Source organism: Mustela putorius, unplaced genomic scaffold, assembly GCF_011764305.1.
Source record: "Mustela putorius furo isolate JIRA1106 unplaced genomic scaffold, ASM1176430v1.1 tig00000174_pilon_pilon_pilon, whole genome shotgun sequence".
NCBI lineage: Eukaryota > Metazoa > Chordata > Mammalia > Carnivora > Mustelidae > Mustela > Mustela putorius.
The window spans coordinates 1,863,454-1,878,242 of NW_025421304.1; the positions used below are offsets into that span (position 1 = coordinate 1,863,454).

The following is a 14,789-nucleotide window of genomic DNA, read 5'->3' on the forward strand; positions in this document are numbered from 1 at the left end:
CTTCCTGGAGGAGGACCAGAGAAGGGAGTGGGAATGGGCGGGGGGGGGGGGAATGAGCCGTTCCAATTCCTGCAGGAGATAAGTAGGAAGAAGAAGCTTATCCTGTGTGTGTGTGTGTGTGTGTGTGTTGTGTGTGTTTGTGTGCACGCTGGGGTGGGGTGGGTAGGGCAGGCCAAGCAGCATTAGGGTTATAAAATTCTAAGACGGGACAATCAGGAGGGCTCAGCGATGGAGAAAGAAATAAAAGAAGTGTAGTCCCATATTGACTGAGAACAAATATTACTGATGGTCTGGTGTGTGAGAGAGACAGAGCATGGGGAGTGGGGAACAGAGATGAGAACATAGAAAGACAGAAAACAGAGACACATAAAGGCACAGAGACAGTGACATAGGTGAAGTTTGCCTGAGATGTAACCACTAATGGAGGGAGGGAGGGGGAGAGAGGGAGAGACAGAGGGAAGCTTTGTGAACCAGAATTCACATGGCCACAGGGTTCCCAAGCTGGGCTCTCTCCTATACCCACTTAGGGCAAGTGGTCTTGGACCCTGCCTTTCCCTCCACCCACTCTGATGGCCCTGCACGCTTGTCTACCTTTGACACTCTTTTACACATATGTACTCTTGCGTATACTTTCACAGATCATGTTGTTTTTTTTTTTAAGATTTTATTTATTTATTTGACAGACAGAGATCACAAGTAGGCAGAGAGGCAGGCAGAGAGAGAGAGGAGGAAGCAGGCTCCCCACCAAGCAGAGAGCCCAATGCGGGGCTCGATCCCAGGATCCCGGGATCATGACCCGAGCCGAAGGCCGAGGCTTTAACCCACTGAGCCACCCAGGTGCCCCTCACAGATCATGTTTCACTCTCACTTCCTCCGTGCTCACATGCCCCTGCACTCACGCACACATATGCACATAGATATCTGCATTTCCACAGTCTCTCAGACACACTCTTGCACACTCTCCCCCAGAGACCCCTGATGGCAATGAGGACATGTCTACTCTGGGAAGGTAGAGACTTGCCAAGGTCATGTGCCAGGGGAGGGAAGAGCTGGGGAGTCCTAACCCCACACTGGGTCCAGCTGTCCACTTGGGTCTGACCGGCTGCCCCTTATCCCTGCCCCAGCCAGGCCCTTGGGGTCATGGGGACTGGGGAGGCACCATGGAATGTTCCTGGCATGTGCTGACAGGGGATTTCATGCCCCAGCTGGGCTGGGAGGAGGCTGCTGGGCAGAGGCCTGGAGCTGGAGACTTGGGACGGCAGCCGGGGGAGGCAGGGTCTGGGTTTCTGGGCCACTGACCACATCAGCCTCCTCACTCTCCTGGCCTCTGGGAGCCCGCTGCACTCTGAGCTGCTCTCCCCCCTGAGGGGCCGTGAATGGGGAGAGGAGAGCAGGGGTGGAGGTGGCAGGAGAGAAGAAGGGTGAGACTGAAGAGGAGGAAAGGAGAGAGACAGAGGGACCGACTCACGGGAAGAGAAGAAAACAGAGAAAGAGGAGACAAAATGGGCGAAGAGAGACAATAAGAAAAGCCAGAGACGTAGGGAGAAGGACCCAGCGAAAGACAGAAACAGAGAGGAGGCAGGCAGTGGACCCTTTGGGAGCCACAGGCAGAGGACCTGAGATGGCTTTGAGGACACCCGTCAGGGCTGCCCTGCTCCTCACGGGGCTGCTGACCACAGGTGAGTGGGATCCTGGCCCTGTGACTCAGTGGCAAGTGGCCCTCGTTTTCCATTCATGTTCTCCAGACTGACCCCTCTTTCCTCTCCTGCTGACACCCCTGTGTCCCCAGGCCTGGCCCAGTTGCCGCTTCCTGCCTCAGCCCCGCGAGGCTTCTGGGCTCTACCTGAAAACTTGACGGTGGTGGAGGGGGCCACTGCTGAGCTGCAGTGTGGGGTCAGCGCCCCCGGCAGTGCGGTGCAATGGGCCAAAGATGGGCTACTCCTGGGGCCGGATCCCAGGATCCCCAGGTTCCCGAGGTATCACCTCAAAGGGGACCCTAGTAGAGGTAAGTGGTCAGGGCCCGAGACCCTGAACCACCAGCAGGGGCTCCCTAAGGTCCTGACCTGCGACCCTTGGTCTCGCCTGCAGGTGAATTCCACCTGCTTATTGAAGCGTGTGACCTCAGCGACGACGCAGAGTATGAGTGCCAGGTCGGCCGCTCGGAGACAGGCCCTGAGCTTGTGTCTCCCAGAGTGATCCTCTCCATCCTGGGTACGGGTGACAGACCTCCAGGATGCATGCATCCAGATTTCCATCCCTCTCCTGTCCTGGGGTCCATGATTCAAGCCCCCAGTCCCAGACCCAAGGTGCACATCTGATGAGCACTGAGACTCCAAACCCAAATCCTCATCTTTTTCTCAGTGGTGGCAGCTTACCCCACACCTTTTCTCACCAGTGCCCCCCAAGGTGCTCCAGCTGACCCCCGAGGCAGGGAGCACAGTCACGTGGGTTGCTGGGCAAGAGTACGTGGTCAGCTGCCTGTCTGGGGATGCAAAGCCAGCACCCGACATCACCTTCTTACAGAGTGAGTGTGGGTGAACTGTCAGGAGCCCCTGGGGGGGGGTGTCCTTCTAGAGGTCCCAGAAAATAAGATATTCCTGAGCGATGGGGATGCAGGAACGGACTTGGGGAGATATTGAGGCCAGTGTGAGACCCTGGAATGGGAGGGAACCTACAGGGAGAGACACCAAAATGATCGCAGGACTGGCAGTCTGGGACTCAGGGAAGAGGCTGAGGCTCCAGATGGAGATATGGGTGTCATCACGGGTGCAGAAGCAAGAAGCAGGGTGATGGAGGTGGGTGACTCAACCCGGCCAGGTGGTGAGGGCAAGGGTGAGGCCCAGGACCTCCAGCATTCAGGGAGGCCTCGGTGGAGGAACCGAGCTGGAGCTTATCCCCTGGAACCAGGAGGGAGGGGGCACTGTGTCCACCCTAAGGATTTCCAGGCCATTCTCCACAGAATCGACCTTGGGGGGAACCTGGCATCCCTCTAGCCCTCTTGTTGCCTCCAGGCGGACAAACAGTTTCTGACACCTCTGCTAATGTGAACGCGGGGTCCCAGGAGAAGCTCTTCACCACGGAGGCCACAGCCAGGTATGAAATTTGCGATGCCCTCCCCTCAGCCTGACCCCCAAGTTTCTCTGTGAGAACTCCAAGCATGGAGATTAGAGTCAGGCATGAACATCTGGGACCTAATTGTTCACAACAACCCTCCAAAACTAGTTCCAAAGCATTAAGTACAAGGATTTGGGCCAGGAGAGGGCCTCTGGAATCCCAATTTTCACTGCTGACCACTGCCCACCCCACAGATCTCTTCCATGGAATTCTAGATCCTAGAGGAAATCAGCAAAGAGACTTAGACCAGGTGTGGGAACCTGGGATCCCCCACCTCTTCTCCCTGAGTCCCCAAATTTCAGATGATGACTCTGACTCTAGAACTCCAACTTCTCATCCCAGGGTGACACCCCAGAGCTCAGATAATGGGCAGCTACTGGTCTGTGAGGCGTCCAGCCCAGCATTGGACACCCCTATCCGGGTCTCAGTCACCATGAATGTTCTGTGTAAGTGGGGAACTGAGTCAGCTGTGGGCATGGAGGATGGGAAGCAGGATTTAGGGGGTCCTGGGTGAGTGCAGAGATTAGGGAAGGTTCAGGTTATCAAGGAGAAACACGGGGTTTCAAGGGCAAATTGTGGGGTCTGGAAAGAATGGATGGGCTCCCCAGACCCACTGGGTGATTGCTGCTTCCCAGTCCCCCCAGGACCCCCGGTCATTGAATGGCCGGGCCTGGACGAGGGGCACGTGCGGGCAGGACAGAGCCTTGAGCTGTTGTGTGTGGCCCGAGGGGGAAATCCACCAGCCACACTGCAGTGGCTGAAGGTGAGGACAGAGGCCGGCCTGGGGATGGGAGGGGTAGCGGGGAGGTGGGGGGAGGAGCTGGCCCTGAGCAGGTGCGGCTCTCTCTCCATCTCCAGAATGGCCAGCCCATGTCCACAGCATGGGGCACGGAGCATGCTGAGGCGGTGGCCCGTAGCATGCTGGTGATGACCGTGCGACCGGAAGACCACGGGGCGAGGCTCAGCTGTGAGGCCCAAAACAGCGTATCTACGGGGATCCAGGAACGCGGGGTCACGCTGCAGGTCACCTGTGAGTCCTGATCCCAGCTGCCCATCTGTCACTCCGTGCCCCAGAGAACCATCTGTTTGTGCCCCCAAATCATGCCTATCTGATGCCAAAGACCTTGTTATCTGTCCCCAGTCCCCTGTCGGGGCCGGTCTGTGAGGCATCCAGCCAAGTTTCACGTCTCTCCTCTGCCCGTCATCCCCGCAGTCCCCCCCAGTGCCATTACCATCTTGGGATCCGCATCCCAGTCTGAGAACAAGAACGTTTCGCTCTCCTGCGTCACCAAGTCCAGTCGCCCACGGGTCCTGTTGCGATGGTGGCTGGGTTGGCGGCAGCTGGTGCCCACAGAAGAGATGGTCATGGATGTGAGGCAGTGGCCAGACTCCTGGGTCTGAGGGAGGAGGGAGCCGAGGGCACAACTCCTGGATCTGGGAGAGGATGGGCCTGGCAGCCTGGGTGACTGAGTCTGGCCTCCAGGGTCTCACAGAGGAGGGGGTGGAGATGCTTTCTGTGTCCTTGCTAGGGTCTGGGGTGAGCCCAGACCTTGGGTACCGGGGATGGGAGTGCTGTTGTTGCCAAGTCTGAAGCTCGCTCCTTGGCAGGGCCTGCATGGCGGCCACATCTCCATGTCCAACCTCACGTTCCTGGTGCGGCGAGAAGACAATGGTCTGACTCTCACGTGTGAGGCCTTTAGCGAGGCCTTCACCAAAGAGACCTTCAAGAAGTCACTCACCCTGAATGTAAAATGTGAGTGAGCCTCCACCCTTGCCCCCCCGGGGGTGCCCCATTCCTTAGAGACCCTCCCCCCAACCCTCAGGCCCAACGCAGAGAGAAAAGCCACTCTTCTTGCTTTCCTCACAGATCCTGCCCAGAAGTTGTGGATAGAGGGCCCCCCAGAGGGACAACGCCTCCGGGCTGGGACTCGAGTGAGGCTGGTGTGTCTGGCCATTGGAGGCAACCCAGAACCCTCTCTTACCTGGCTCAAGGTTGGTGCCAAACAAGGGCTTAGGGAGGTGGCCAGAAAGGGCTGTGGGGTGGGGTTGCGGAAGACAGAGCCCCTTTCTGTCTCCTCCAGAGTCTTCGGAAATGTTGGAAAAATGTGAATTTCTTGAAAAATACTAAAGAGTTTGAGTTTTGGTAGGGAACTGGAAAAGACACAAATGCCATGAGGATGAAACGGAATCCTAGGAAAACTCTGGGAATTCTGGAGAAAAGGCAATTAATTTCATCAAAAGTAAAGGAAATTCTGGTTAAATCTTAGGGATTCAGGGGCGCCTGGGTGGCTCAGTGGGTTAAGCCGCTGCCTTCGGCTCAGGTCATGATCCCAGGGTCTTGGGATCGAGCCCCACGTCGGGCTCTCTGCTCATCGGGGAGCCTGCTTCCTCCTCTCTCTCTGCCTGCCTCTCTGCCTACTTATAATCTCTATCTGTCAAATAAATAAATAAAAAATCTTAAAAAAAAAATCTTAGGGATTCAGACGAAATGGCTGAAATTTTAGGGAAGGAACAAGTATTGCAGGTCCCAGGACAATGATGGGAAAAGGCTAGAAATTTGGGGGAAAGACTAATTATTCCACAGAACTTGAAAATTTATTAATATAAAATTCCATTCATGGGATTTGGAGGTAAGAAAGTGAAATTCCATTAAAATTAAAAGAAATTCAGGACACCTGGGTGGCTTAGTCAGTTAAGCATCTGCCTTTGGCTCAGGTCATGATCTCAAGGTCCTGGGATTGAGTCAGGATCCCTGCTCAGCAAGGAGCCTGCTTCTCCCTCTGCCTGCCACCCCCACTGCTTGTACTCTCGAGCTCTCTTTCTCTCCCTCTCTCTTGCTCGCTCTCTGGTACATAAATAAATAAATAAAATCTTAAAAAAAAAAAACACACACAACAAACCTTGGGGTGCCTGGGTGGCTCAGTGGGTTAAAGCCTCTGCCTTCAGCTTAGGTCATGATCTCAGGGTCCCAGGATCAAGCCCTGCATCCAGCTCTCTGCTCAGCAGGGAGCCTGCTTCCTTCCCCTCCCATCCCCTCTGTCTACTTGTGATCTCTGTCTGTCAAATGAATAAATAAAATCTTAAAAAAAAAACCTTGACTAAAATAAAATAAAATAAAATAAATTCTGAGCGAATTCTGAGAAAATCCTGGGAACTTAGGGGGCTAGTGAAAATTCCAGGGGAAAGACTAGGAATTATAGAAATGAAATTTAATTGGGTGAGTTGGGGGAAAATGCCAAGAATTTGGTCAATACAAAGGATTCTAGTAAAAGACTAGTGTAAGGGACACCTGGGTGGCTCAGTGGATCAAAGCCTCTGCCTTCGGTTCAGGTCATGATCTGAGGATCCTGGAATTGAGCCCTGCATCCCGCTCTCTGCTCAGCAGGGAGCCTGCTTCCTCCACTCTCTCTGCCTGCTTCTTTGCCTGCTTGTGATCTCTGTCTGTCAAATAAATAAATAAAATCTTAAAAAAAAAAAAGACTAGTGTAATAAGGGAATATTGGGAAAAGATTCAGAAATCTGTGAATGACTATGAAGTTAAGGGAACAATCGAAGGAAATTTGGGAGGAAAGTGGGAATTTTAAGAAAAAGAACTAAAGATAGGAAAAGATGAAGAAATTCTGGGAAAGGCTTGGGGATTCCATGGGACTTTCCTGGCGTGTGGTTGTTTGCTTAGTTGGAAAGGATTTTGAGGAGTGGAGGGGAAGGTCAGCAGGGGGCACCAACCATTGCTGGCCTCCAGAGAGCCGTGAAGGTGGGGCGCAGAGATGGGGCGTGGGACTGGAGGTGGGTTCCCTCTGCAAAACCTCAGGGCTCTGGTGATCCAGGATAGGCTCTGGGGCCCCTGGTGGGAGGTGCTCTATTCTAGTCCCCATTCCTCTACCTTAGCTGGGTTCCAGGGGAAGGAGGCCCCTTTTCCTCATCACACGAATGGGGCTGTTTCTGGGGTAATGGCAGGGCAAGGCGGTCCCCCAGTCAGTGTTTGTCCTCAGGATTCCCGGACGGTGACCGAACCGCGGCAGCCCCAGGAGCCGCGGCGGGTGCAGCTGGGAAGTCTGGAGAAGTCAGGGAGCACGTTCTCCCGAGAGCTTGTACTGATCACGGGTCCATCGGACAACCAGGCGAAGTTCACGTGCAAGGCGGGTCAACTCAGCGCATCCACGCAGCTTGTGGTGCAGTGTGAGTGCGCTCCCAGCCAGGGTCTGGGGGAGGGCTTGGTCGCGGCAGGGAACTAAGCCAGAGCCAGGCTGCCGGAAAGTGCATACATACCGACAGCCAGGACGCTGCGGCAGAGTCTGGGATCTAGGCAAGGCGGATGCAGTTCTGAGTCTTTCTCTTCTGGTCTGTTCTTGAAGTTCCCCCTACCAACGTGACGATCTTGGCCAACGCCACAGCTCTGCGCCCAGGGGATGCGTTAAACTTAACTTGCGTCAGTGTTAGCAGCAACCCTCCCGTCAATTTATCGTGGGACAAGGAAGGGGAGAGGTGAGAGCACCAGTGGCCCCTCCTCTGTCTGGTTCTGGTCAGGCCCCTTCACCGTTTGTGCCCTCCTCCCCACCCCTGGCTGGTGTCCTGTCCTGTACCTACCACTCCTCTGGCTCTGATTTCATCTCTGTGCTAGCCCTGACCTGACCCTACCACCCCTCCTCCGGCCACAGGCTGGAAAGCGTGGCCACACCACCCCGTAGTGCCCCATTCAAAGGCTCTGCAGCAGCTAGGAGCGTCCTTCTGAGACTGTCATCCCGAGACCACGGCCACCGAGTGACCTGCCAAGCCCATAGCCCTGAACTACGGGAAACCATGAGCGCCTTCTACCGCCTCAACGTGTTGTGTATGTGGAACCCCTCTTGATTCCCTCCCAACCTTACACTACTTGGGTCTTCACCTTGACACCGTCCTTTATCTCCATTCTAAAGCTTGAAACTTTCCTGATCTTTATCATGGACCCTGGCTCTACACCAATTCCTATCCTGCACAACCTCCGTTTTGCCTTCTATTCTAACCCCTGCTGTGAACCCTCCTGAACTTCTCTCCAACTTCTTTTTTTTTTTTTTTTTTGCATTTTAAAAAATTAACGTATAATGTATTATTTGCCCCAGGGGTACAGGTCTGTGGATCATCAGGCTTACACATTTCACAGCACTCACTATAGCACATACCTTCCCCAGTGTCCATAACCCAGCCAGCCTATCACTACCTCCCCACCCCCCAGCAAACCTCAGTTTGTTTCATGAGGTTAAGTCTCTCTTATGGTTTGTCTCCCTCCCAATCCCATCTTTTTTTTTTTTTAAAGATGTTTTTATTTATTTGTTTGACAGCTAGAGATCACAGAGAGGTAGGCGGTTGGCGGGGGGGAGCAGGCTCCCCACTGAGCAGAGAGCCCAACGAGGGGCTTGATCCTAGGAACCCGGGACCATGACCCGAGCCGAAGGCAGAGGCTTTAACCCATTGAGCCACCCAGGCGCCCCATCTCCCAATCCCATCTTGTTTCATTTTCTCCCTCCCTACCCCCCATGATCCCCCTTCCTGCCTCTCAAATTCCTCATATCAGTGAGATCATAGGATAATTGTCTTTTTCTGGTTGATTTATTTCACTTAACATAATACCCTCTAATTCCATCCACATCATTGCAAATAGAAAGAGTTCGTTCCTTTTGATGGCTGCATAGTATTCCAGTGTGTGTGTGTGTGTGTGTGTGTGTGTGTCCACATCTTCTTTATCCATTCATCTGTTGATGGACATCTAAGTTCTTTCCATAGTTTGGCTGTTGTGGACATTGCTGCTATAAACATTCAGGTACATGTGCCCCTTTGGATCACTACATTTGTATCTTTAGGGTAAATACCCAGTAGGGTGATTGCTGGGTCATAAGATAGCTCTATTTTTAACTTTTTGAGGAATCTCCATACTGTTTTCCAGAGTGGCTACACCAGCTTGCATTCCCACCAACAGTGTAGGAGGGTTCCCCTTTTTCTGCACCCTTGCCAAGATCTGTCATTTCCTGACTTGTTAATTTTAGCCATTCTGACTGGTGTGAGGTGGTATCTTATTGTGGTTTTGATTTGTATTTCCCTGATGCCGAGTGATGTTGAGCAATTTTTCTTGTGTCTGTTGGCCATTTGGATGTCTTCTTTGCTGAAATTCATGTTCATGTCTTCAACTGTTCATGTCTTCTACCCATTTCTTGGTTGGATTATCTGTTCTTTAAGTGTTGAGTTTGCTAAGTTCTTTATAGATTTTGTATACTAGCCCCTTTTCTGATATGTTATTTGTGAATATCTTCTCCCATTCTGTCAGTTGTCTTTGGTTTTGTTGACTGTTTCCTTTGCTGTGTAAAAGCTTTTTATCTTGATGAAGTCTCAATAGTTCATTTTTTGCCCTTGTTTCCCTTGCTTTTGTTGATGTTTCTAGGAAGAAGTTGCTGAGGTTGAGGTTGAAGAGGTTGCTGCCTATGTTCTCCTCAAGGATTTTGATTGATTCCTGTCTCACATTGAGGACTTTCATCCATTTGGAGTCTGTTTTTGTGTGTGCAGTGTAAGGAAATGGTCAGGTTTTATTCTCCTGCGTGTGGCTGTCCAATATTCCCAGCACCATTCGCTGAAGAGACTTTTTTTTCCATTGGGCATTCTTTCCTGCTTTGTTGAGGATTAGTTGACTATAGAGTTGAGGGTCCCTTTCTGGGCTCTCTATTCTGTTTCATTGATCTATGTGTCTGTTTTTGTGCTAACTACCATACTGTCTTGATGATGACAGCTTTGTAATAGAGTTTGAAGTCTGGAATTGTGATGCTGCCACCTTTGGTTTTATTTTTCAACATTCCTATGGCTATTTGGGGGCTTTTCTGGTTCCATATAAATTTTGGGATTATTTGTTTCATTTCTTTGAAAAAAATTGATGGTATTTTGATAAGGATTCATTAAATGTGTGGATTGCTTTAGGTAACATAGACATTTTCACAATATTTGTTCTTCCAATCCATGAGCATGGAATGTTTTTCCATTTCTTTGTGTCTTCCTCAATTTCTTCCATGAGTACTTTTTAGTTTTCTTCCAAAGACTTTATACAGAGTATTTGTCTCTTTGATTACATTTATTCTTAGGTATCTTATGATTTTGGGTGCAATTGTAAATGGGATGGACTGCTTAATTTCTCTTTCTTCTGTCTTGCTGTTGGTGTATAGAAATGCAACTGATTTCCATGCATTAATTTCATATCCTGACACTTTACTGAAATCCTATATGAGTTCTAGCTGTTTTGGAGTACAGTCTTTGGGTTTTCCACATAAAGTATCATATCATCTGCAAAGAGTGAGAGTTTGACTTCTTCTTTGCCAACTTGGTTGCCTTTTATTTCTTTTTGTTGTCTGATTGCTGAGGCTAGGACTTCCAGTACTATATTGAATAGCAGTGGTGATAGTGGACATCCCTGCCATATTCCTGACCTTAGGGGAAAAGCTCTCAGTTTTTCCCCATTGAGAACGCTATTTGGGGACGCCTGGGTGGCTCAGTTGGTTAAGTAGCTGCCTTCGGCTCAGGTCATGATCCCAGCGTCCTGGGATCGAGTCCCACATCGGGCTCCTTGCTTGGCAGGGAGCCTGCTTCTCCCTCTGCCTCTGCCTGCCATTCTGTCTGCCTGTGTTCACGCTCTCTCTCTCTCTGACAAATAAATAAAAAAATCTTAAAAAAAAAAAAGGAGAACGCTATTTGTTGTGGGTTTTTCATAGATGGTTTTGATGATATTGAGGTATGTACTCTCTATGCCTACACTGTGAAGAGTTTGGATCAAGAATTTTTTTTTAAAGATTTTATTTATTTATTTGACAGAGAAATCACAAGTAGATGGAGAGGCAGACAGAGAGAGAGAGAGAGGGAAGCAGGCTCCCCGCTGAGCAGAGAGCCCGATGCGGGACTCAATCCCAGGACTCTGAGATCATGACCTGAGCCGAAGGCAGCGGCTTAACCCACTGAGCCACCCAGGCACCCCTGGATCAAGAATTTTGTCAAATGCTTTTTCAGCATCTACTGAGAGTATCATATGGTTATTGTTCTTTCTTTTATTGATGTATTTTATCACATTGATTGATTTGCAGATGTTGAGCCAACCTTGCAGCCCAGGAATAAATCCCACTTGGTCGTGGTGAATAATCCTTTTAATGTACTATTAGAGCCAGTTGGCTATATTTTGGTGAGAATTTTTACATCTGTGTTCATCAAGGATATTGGTCTGTAATTCTCCTTTTTGATGGGGTCTTTGTCTGGTTTTTGGATTAAAGTAATGTTGGCCTCATAAAATGAGTTTGGAAGTTTTCCTTCCATTTCTATTTTTTGGAACAGTTTCAGGAGAAGAGGTACTAATTCTTCTTTAAATGTTTGGTAGAATTCCTCTGGGAAGCCATCTGGCCCTGGGCTCTTGCTTTTTGGGAGATTTTTGATGACTGCTTCAATCTCCTTACTGGTTATGGGTCTGTTTAGGTTTTCTATTTCTTCCTGGTTCAGTTTTGGTAGCACATACGTCTCTAGGAATGCATCCATTCTTCCAGATTGTCAAATTTGCTGGAGTATAGTAATATGTTCATAATATGGTTTTGTAATTGTATTTCTTTGGTGTTGGTTGAGCTCTCCTCTTTCATTCATGATTTTATTAATTTGGGTCCTTCCTCTTTTCTTTTTGATAAGTCTGTCCAGGGCTTTATCAATCTTATTAATTCTTTCAGAGAACCAGCTCTTAGTTTCACTGATTTGTTCTACTTTTCTTTTGGTTTCTATTCCATTGATTTCTGCTCTGATCTTTATTACTTCTCATCTCCTGCTGGGTTTAGGTTTTCTTTGCTGTTCTTTCTCCAGCTCCTTTAGGGGTGGGGTTAGGTTGTGTATTTGATAACTTTCTTGTTTATTTCTTTTTTTAAAAAAAGATTTTATTTATTTATTTGACAGACAGAGATCACTAGTAGGCAGAGAGACAGGCAGAGAGAGAGAGGAAGAGAAGCAGTCTCCTGGCCAAGCAGAGAGCCCAATGCAGGGCTCAATCTCAGGACCCTGGGATCACGACCTGAGCCAAAGGCAGAGGCTTTAACCCACTGAGCCACCCAGGCACCCCTCTTTTTAAAAAGATTTTATTTATTTATTTGACAGAGAGAGAGAGAGATCACAAGTAGACAGAGAGAACGGGGGAAGCAGGCTCTCCACTGAGTAGAGAGGCCGATACAAGACTCAATCCTGGGGCCCTGAGATCATGACCTGAGCTGAAGGCAGAAGCTTAACCCACTGAGCCACACAGGTGCCCCACCTTTCTTGTTTCTTGAGAAATAGCTTGTATTGCTATATACTTTCCTCTCAGGACCACCTTTACTGTGTCCCAAAGATTTTGAACAGTTGTGTTTTCATTTTTATTTGTTTCCATGAATTTTTAAAATTTCTTATTTAATTTTCTGGTTGACCCATTCATTCTTTAGTAGGATGCTCTTTAGCCTCCATGTATTTGAGTTCTTTCCAACTTTCCTCTTGCAATTGAATTCTAGTTTCAGAGCACTGCAGTCTGAAAATATGCAGGGAATGATCCTAATCTTTTGGTATTGGTTGAGACCTGATTTGTGACCCAGGATGTGATCTATTCTGGAGAATGTTCTATGTGTACTTGAGAAGAGTGTGTATTCTGTTGTTTTGGGATGGTATGTTCTAAATATATCTGGTATTCCCATCTGGTCCAGTGTGTCATTTAAAGCCTTTATTTCCTTGTTGATCTTTTGCTTAGATGATCTGTCTGTTTTGTTAAGGGGGGGTGTTAAAGTCCTCCACTATTATTGTATTATTTTTGATGTGTTTCTTTGATTTTGTAATTGTTATTATTTGTTATTAATTGGTTCATATAATTGGCTGCTCCCATATTAGGGGTATAGATATTTAAAATTTTTAGATCTTTTGCTGGACAGGCCTTTTAAGTATGATATAGTGTCCTTCCTCATCTCTTACTATAGTCGTTGGCTTAAAATCTAATTTATCTGATATAAGGATTGCCACCCCAGCTTTCTTTTGATGTCCGTTAGCATGGTAAATTGTTTTCCACCCCCTTTAAATCTGGAGGTGTCTTTGGGTCTAAAATGAGTTTCTTGTAGACAGCATATCAATGGGTCTTGTTTGTTTATCCATTCTGATACCTTGTGTCTTTTGATTGGAACATTTAGCCCATTTACATTCAGGGTAACTATTGAAAGATATGAATTTAGTGCCATTGTATTGCCTGTAAGGTGACTGTTACTGTATATTGTCTCTCTGTTCCTTTCTGGTCTGTTACTTTTAGGCTCTCTCTTTGCTCAGAGGACCCCTTTCGATATTTCCTATAGGGCTGGCTTGTTGTTTGCAAATTCTTTTAGTTTTTGATTGTCCTGGAAGCTTGTCTCTCCTTCTATTTTCAATGAGAACCTAGCTGAATATAGTATTCTTGGCTGCGTATTTTTCTTGTTTAGTGCTCTGAATATATCATGTCAGTCCTTTCTGGTCTGCCAGGTCTCTGTGGATAGGTCTGCTGCCAATCTAATATTTCTACTGCTGTGTGTTACAGACCTCTTGTCCTGAGCTGCTTTCAGGATTTCAGGATTTTCTCTTTGTCACTGAGACTTGTAAGTTTTACTATTAGATGACAGGGTATGGACCCATTTTTATTGATTTTGAGGGGGGTTCTTTGTGCCTCTTGGATTTTGATGCTTGTTCCCTTTGCCATTTAGGGAAAGTCTTTGCTATAATTTGTTCCAATATACCTTCTGCCCCCCTTTCTCTTTCTTCTTCTTCTGGGATCCCAATTATTCTATTTGTTTATTTTCTTTTTTAGAGAGAGAGAGAGAATGAGAGAGAGCATGAAAGGGGAGAAGGTCAGAGGGAGAACCAGACTCCCTGCAGAGCTGGGAGCCAGATTCAGGACTCAGTCCCATGACTCTGGGATCATGACCTGAGCCAAAGGCAGTGGCTTAATCAACTGATCCACTTAGGTGCCCCAGGGATCTCAATTATTCTAATATTGTTTCATCTTATGGTATCACTTAGATCTCGAATTCTCCCCTCATGGTTCATTAGTCGTTTATCTCTCTCTTTCTCAGGTTCTTTATTCTCCATTATTTGGTCTTCTGTATTACCAATTCTCTCTTCTACCTCATTCATCCTAGCAGTAAGAGCCTCCATTTTTTATTGCACCTCAGTAATAGCTTTTTTTAAAAATTTCAACTAAGTTAGATTTTAGTTCTTTTATTTCTCCAAAAAGGGATTTTTATCTCTCCAGGAAGCGATTCTCTAGTATTTTCCATGCTTTTTTTGAGCCCAGCTAGCACCTGGTAATCATCATTCTGATCTCTGGTTCTAACATCTTACTAATGTCTGAATTGATTAGGTCCCTAGCTGTTGGTACTGCTTATGTCTTTTTTTTTTTTTTTTTTTTTTTTTGAGGTGAGTTTTTCCACCTTGTCATTTTATCCAGATAAGAATAGATGAATGAGAGAACAAAATACTAACAGGGTAGCAACAACCCCCAGAAAAATATACACTAACCAAATTGGAAGAGACCCAAAACTGGGGGGTGGGGGAGAAGAAAAAAAAAACATGTATATATATATATATTAGACTGCTGAAAAGAACAGAGCTACACACTTGATTTGGGGTGTTTTAAAGAAAGAAAAACTTACATATAT

The 14,789-nt window shown here is 47.9% G+C and overlaps 1 protein-coding gene across 1 annotated transcript in view; it reads left to right on the plus strand.

Moving 5' to 3' along the window:
* The first annotated feature begins 1,256 nt into the window (after positions 1-1,256).
* NPHS1 (NPHS1 adhesion molecule, nephrin) overlaps positions 1,257-14,789 on the plus strand; it is a 28,542-nt gene continuing 15,009 nt past the window's right edge. The window contains exons 1-14 of the mRNA XM_004765119.3: positions 1,257-1,679; positions 1,790-2,005; positions 2,089-2,211; positions 2,396-2,524; positions 3,012-3,093; positions 3,457-3,560; positions 3,750-3,877; positions 3,973-4,144; positions 4,328-4,485; positions 4,723-4,867; positions 4,982-5,106; positions 7,107-7,293; positions 7,470-7,599; positions 7,773-7,945. Of these exons, the coding sequence (XP_004765176.1) occupies positions 1,622-1,679; positions 1,790-2,005; positions 2,089-2,211; positions 2,396-2,524; positions 3,012-3,093; positions 3,457-3,560; positions 3,750-3,877; positions 3,973-4,144; positions 4,328-4,485; positions 4,723-4,867; positions 4,982-5,106; positions 7,107-7,293; positions 7,470-7,599; positions 7,773-7,945 (1,930 nt within the window). The 5' untranslated portion in view covers positions 1,257-1,621. The remainder of the gene's footprint in view (positions 1,680-1,789; positions 2,006-2,088; positions 2,212-2,395; positions 2,525-3,011; positions 3,094-3,456; positions 3,561-3,749; positions 3,878-3,972; positions 4,145-4,327; positions 4,486-4,722; positions 4,868-4,981; positions 5,107-7,106; positions 7,294-7,469; positions 7,600-7,772; positions 7,946-14,789) is intronic.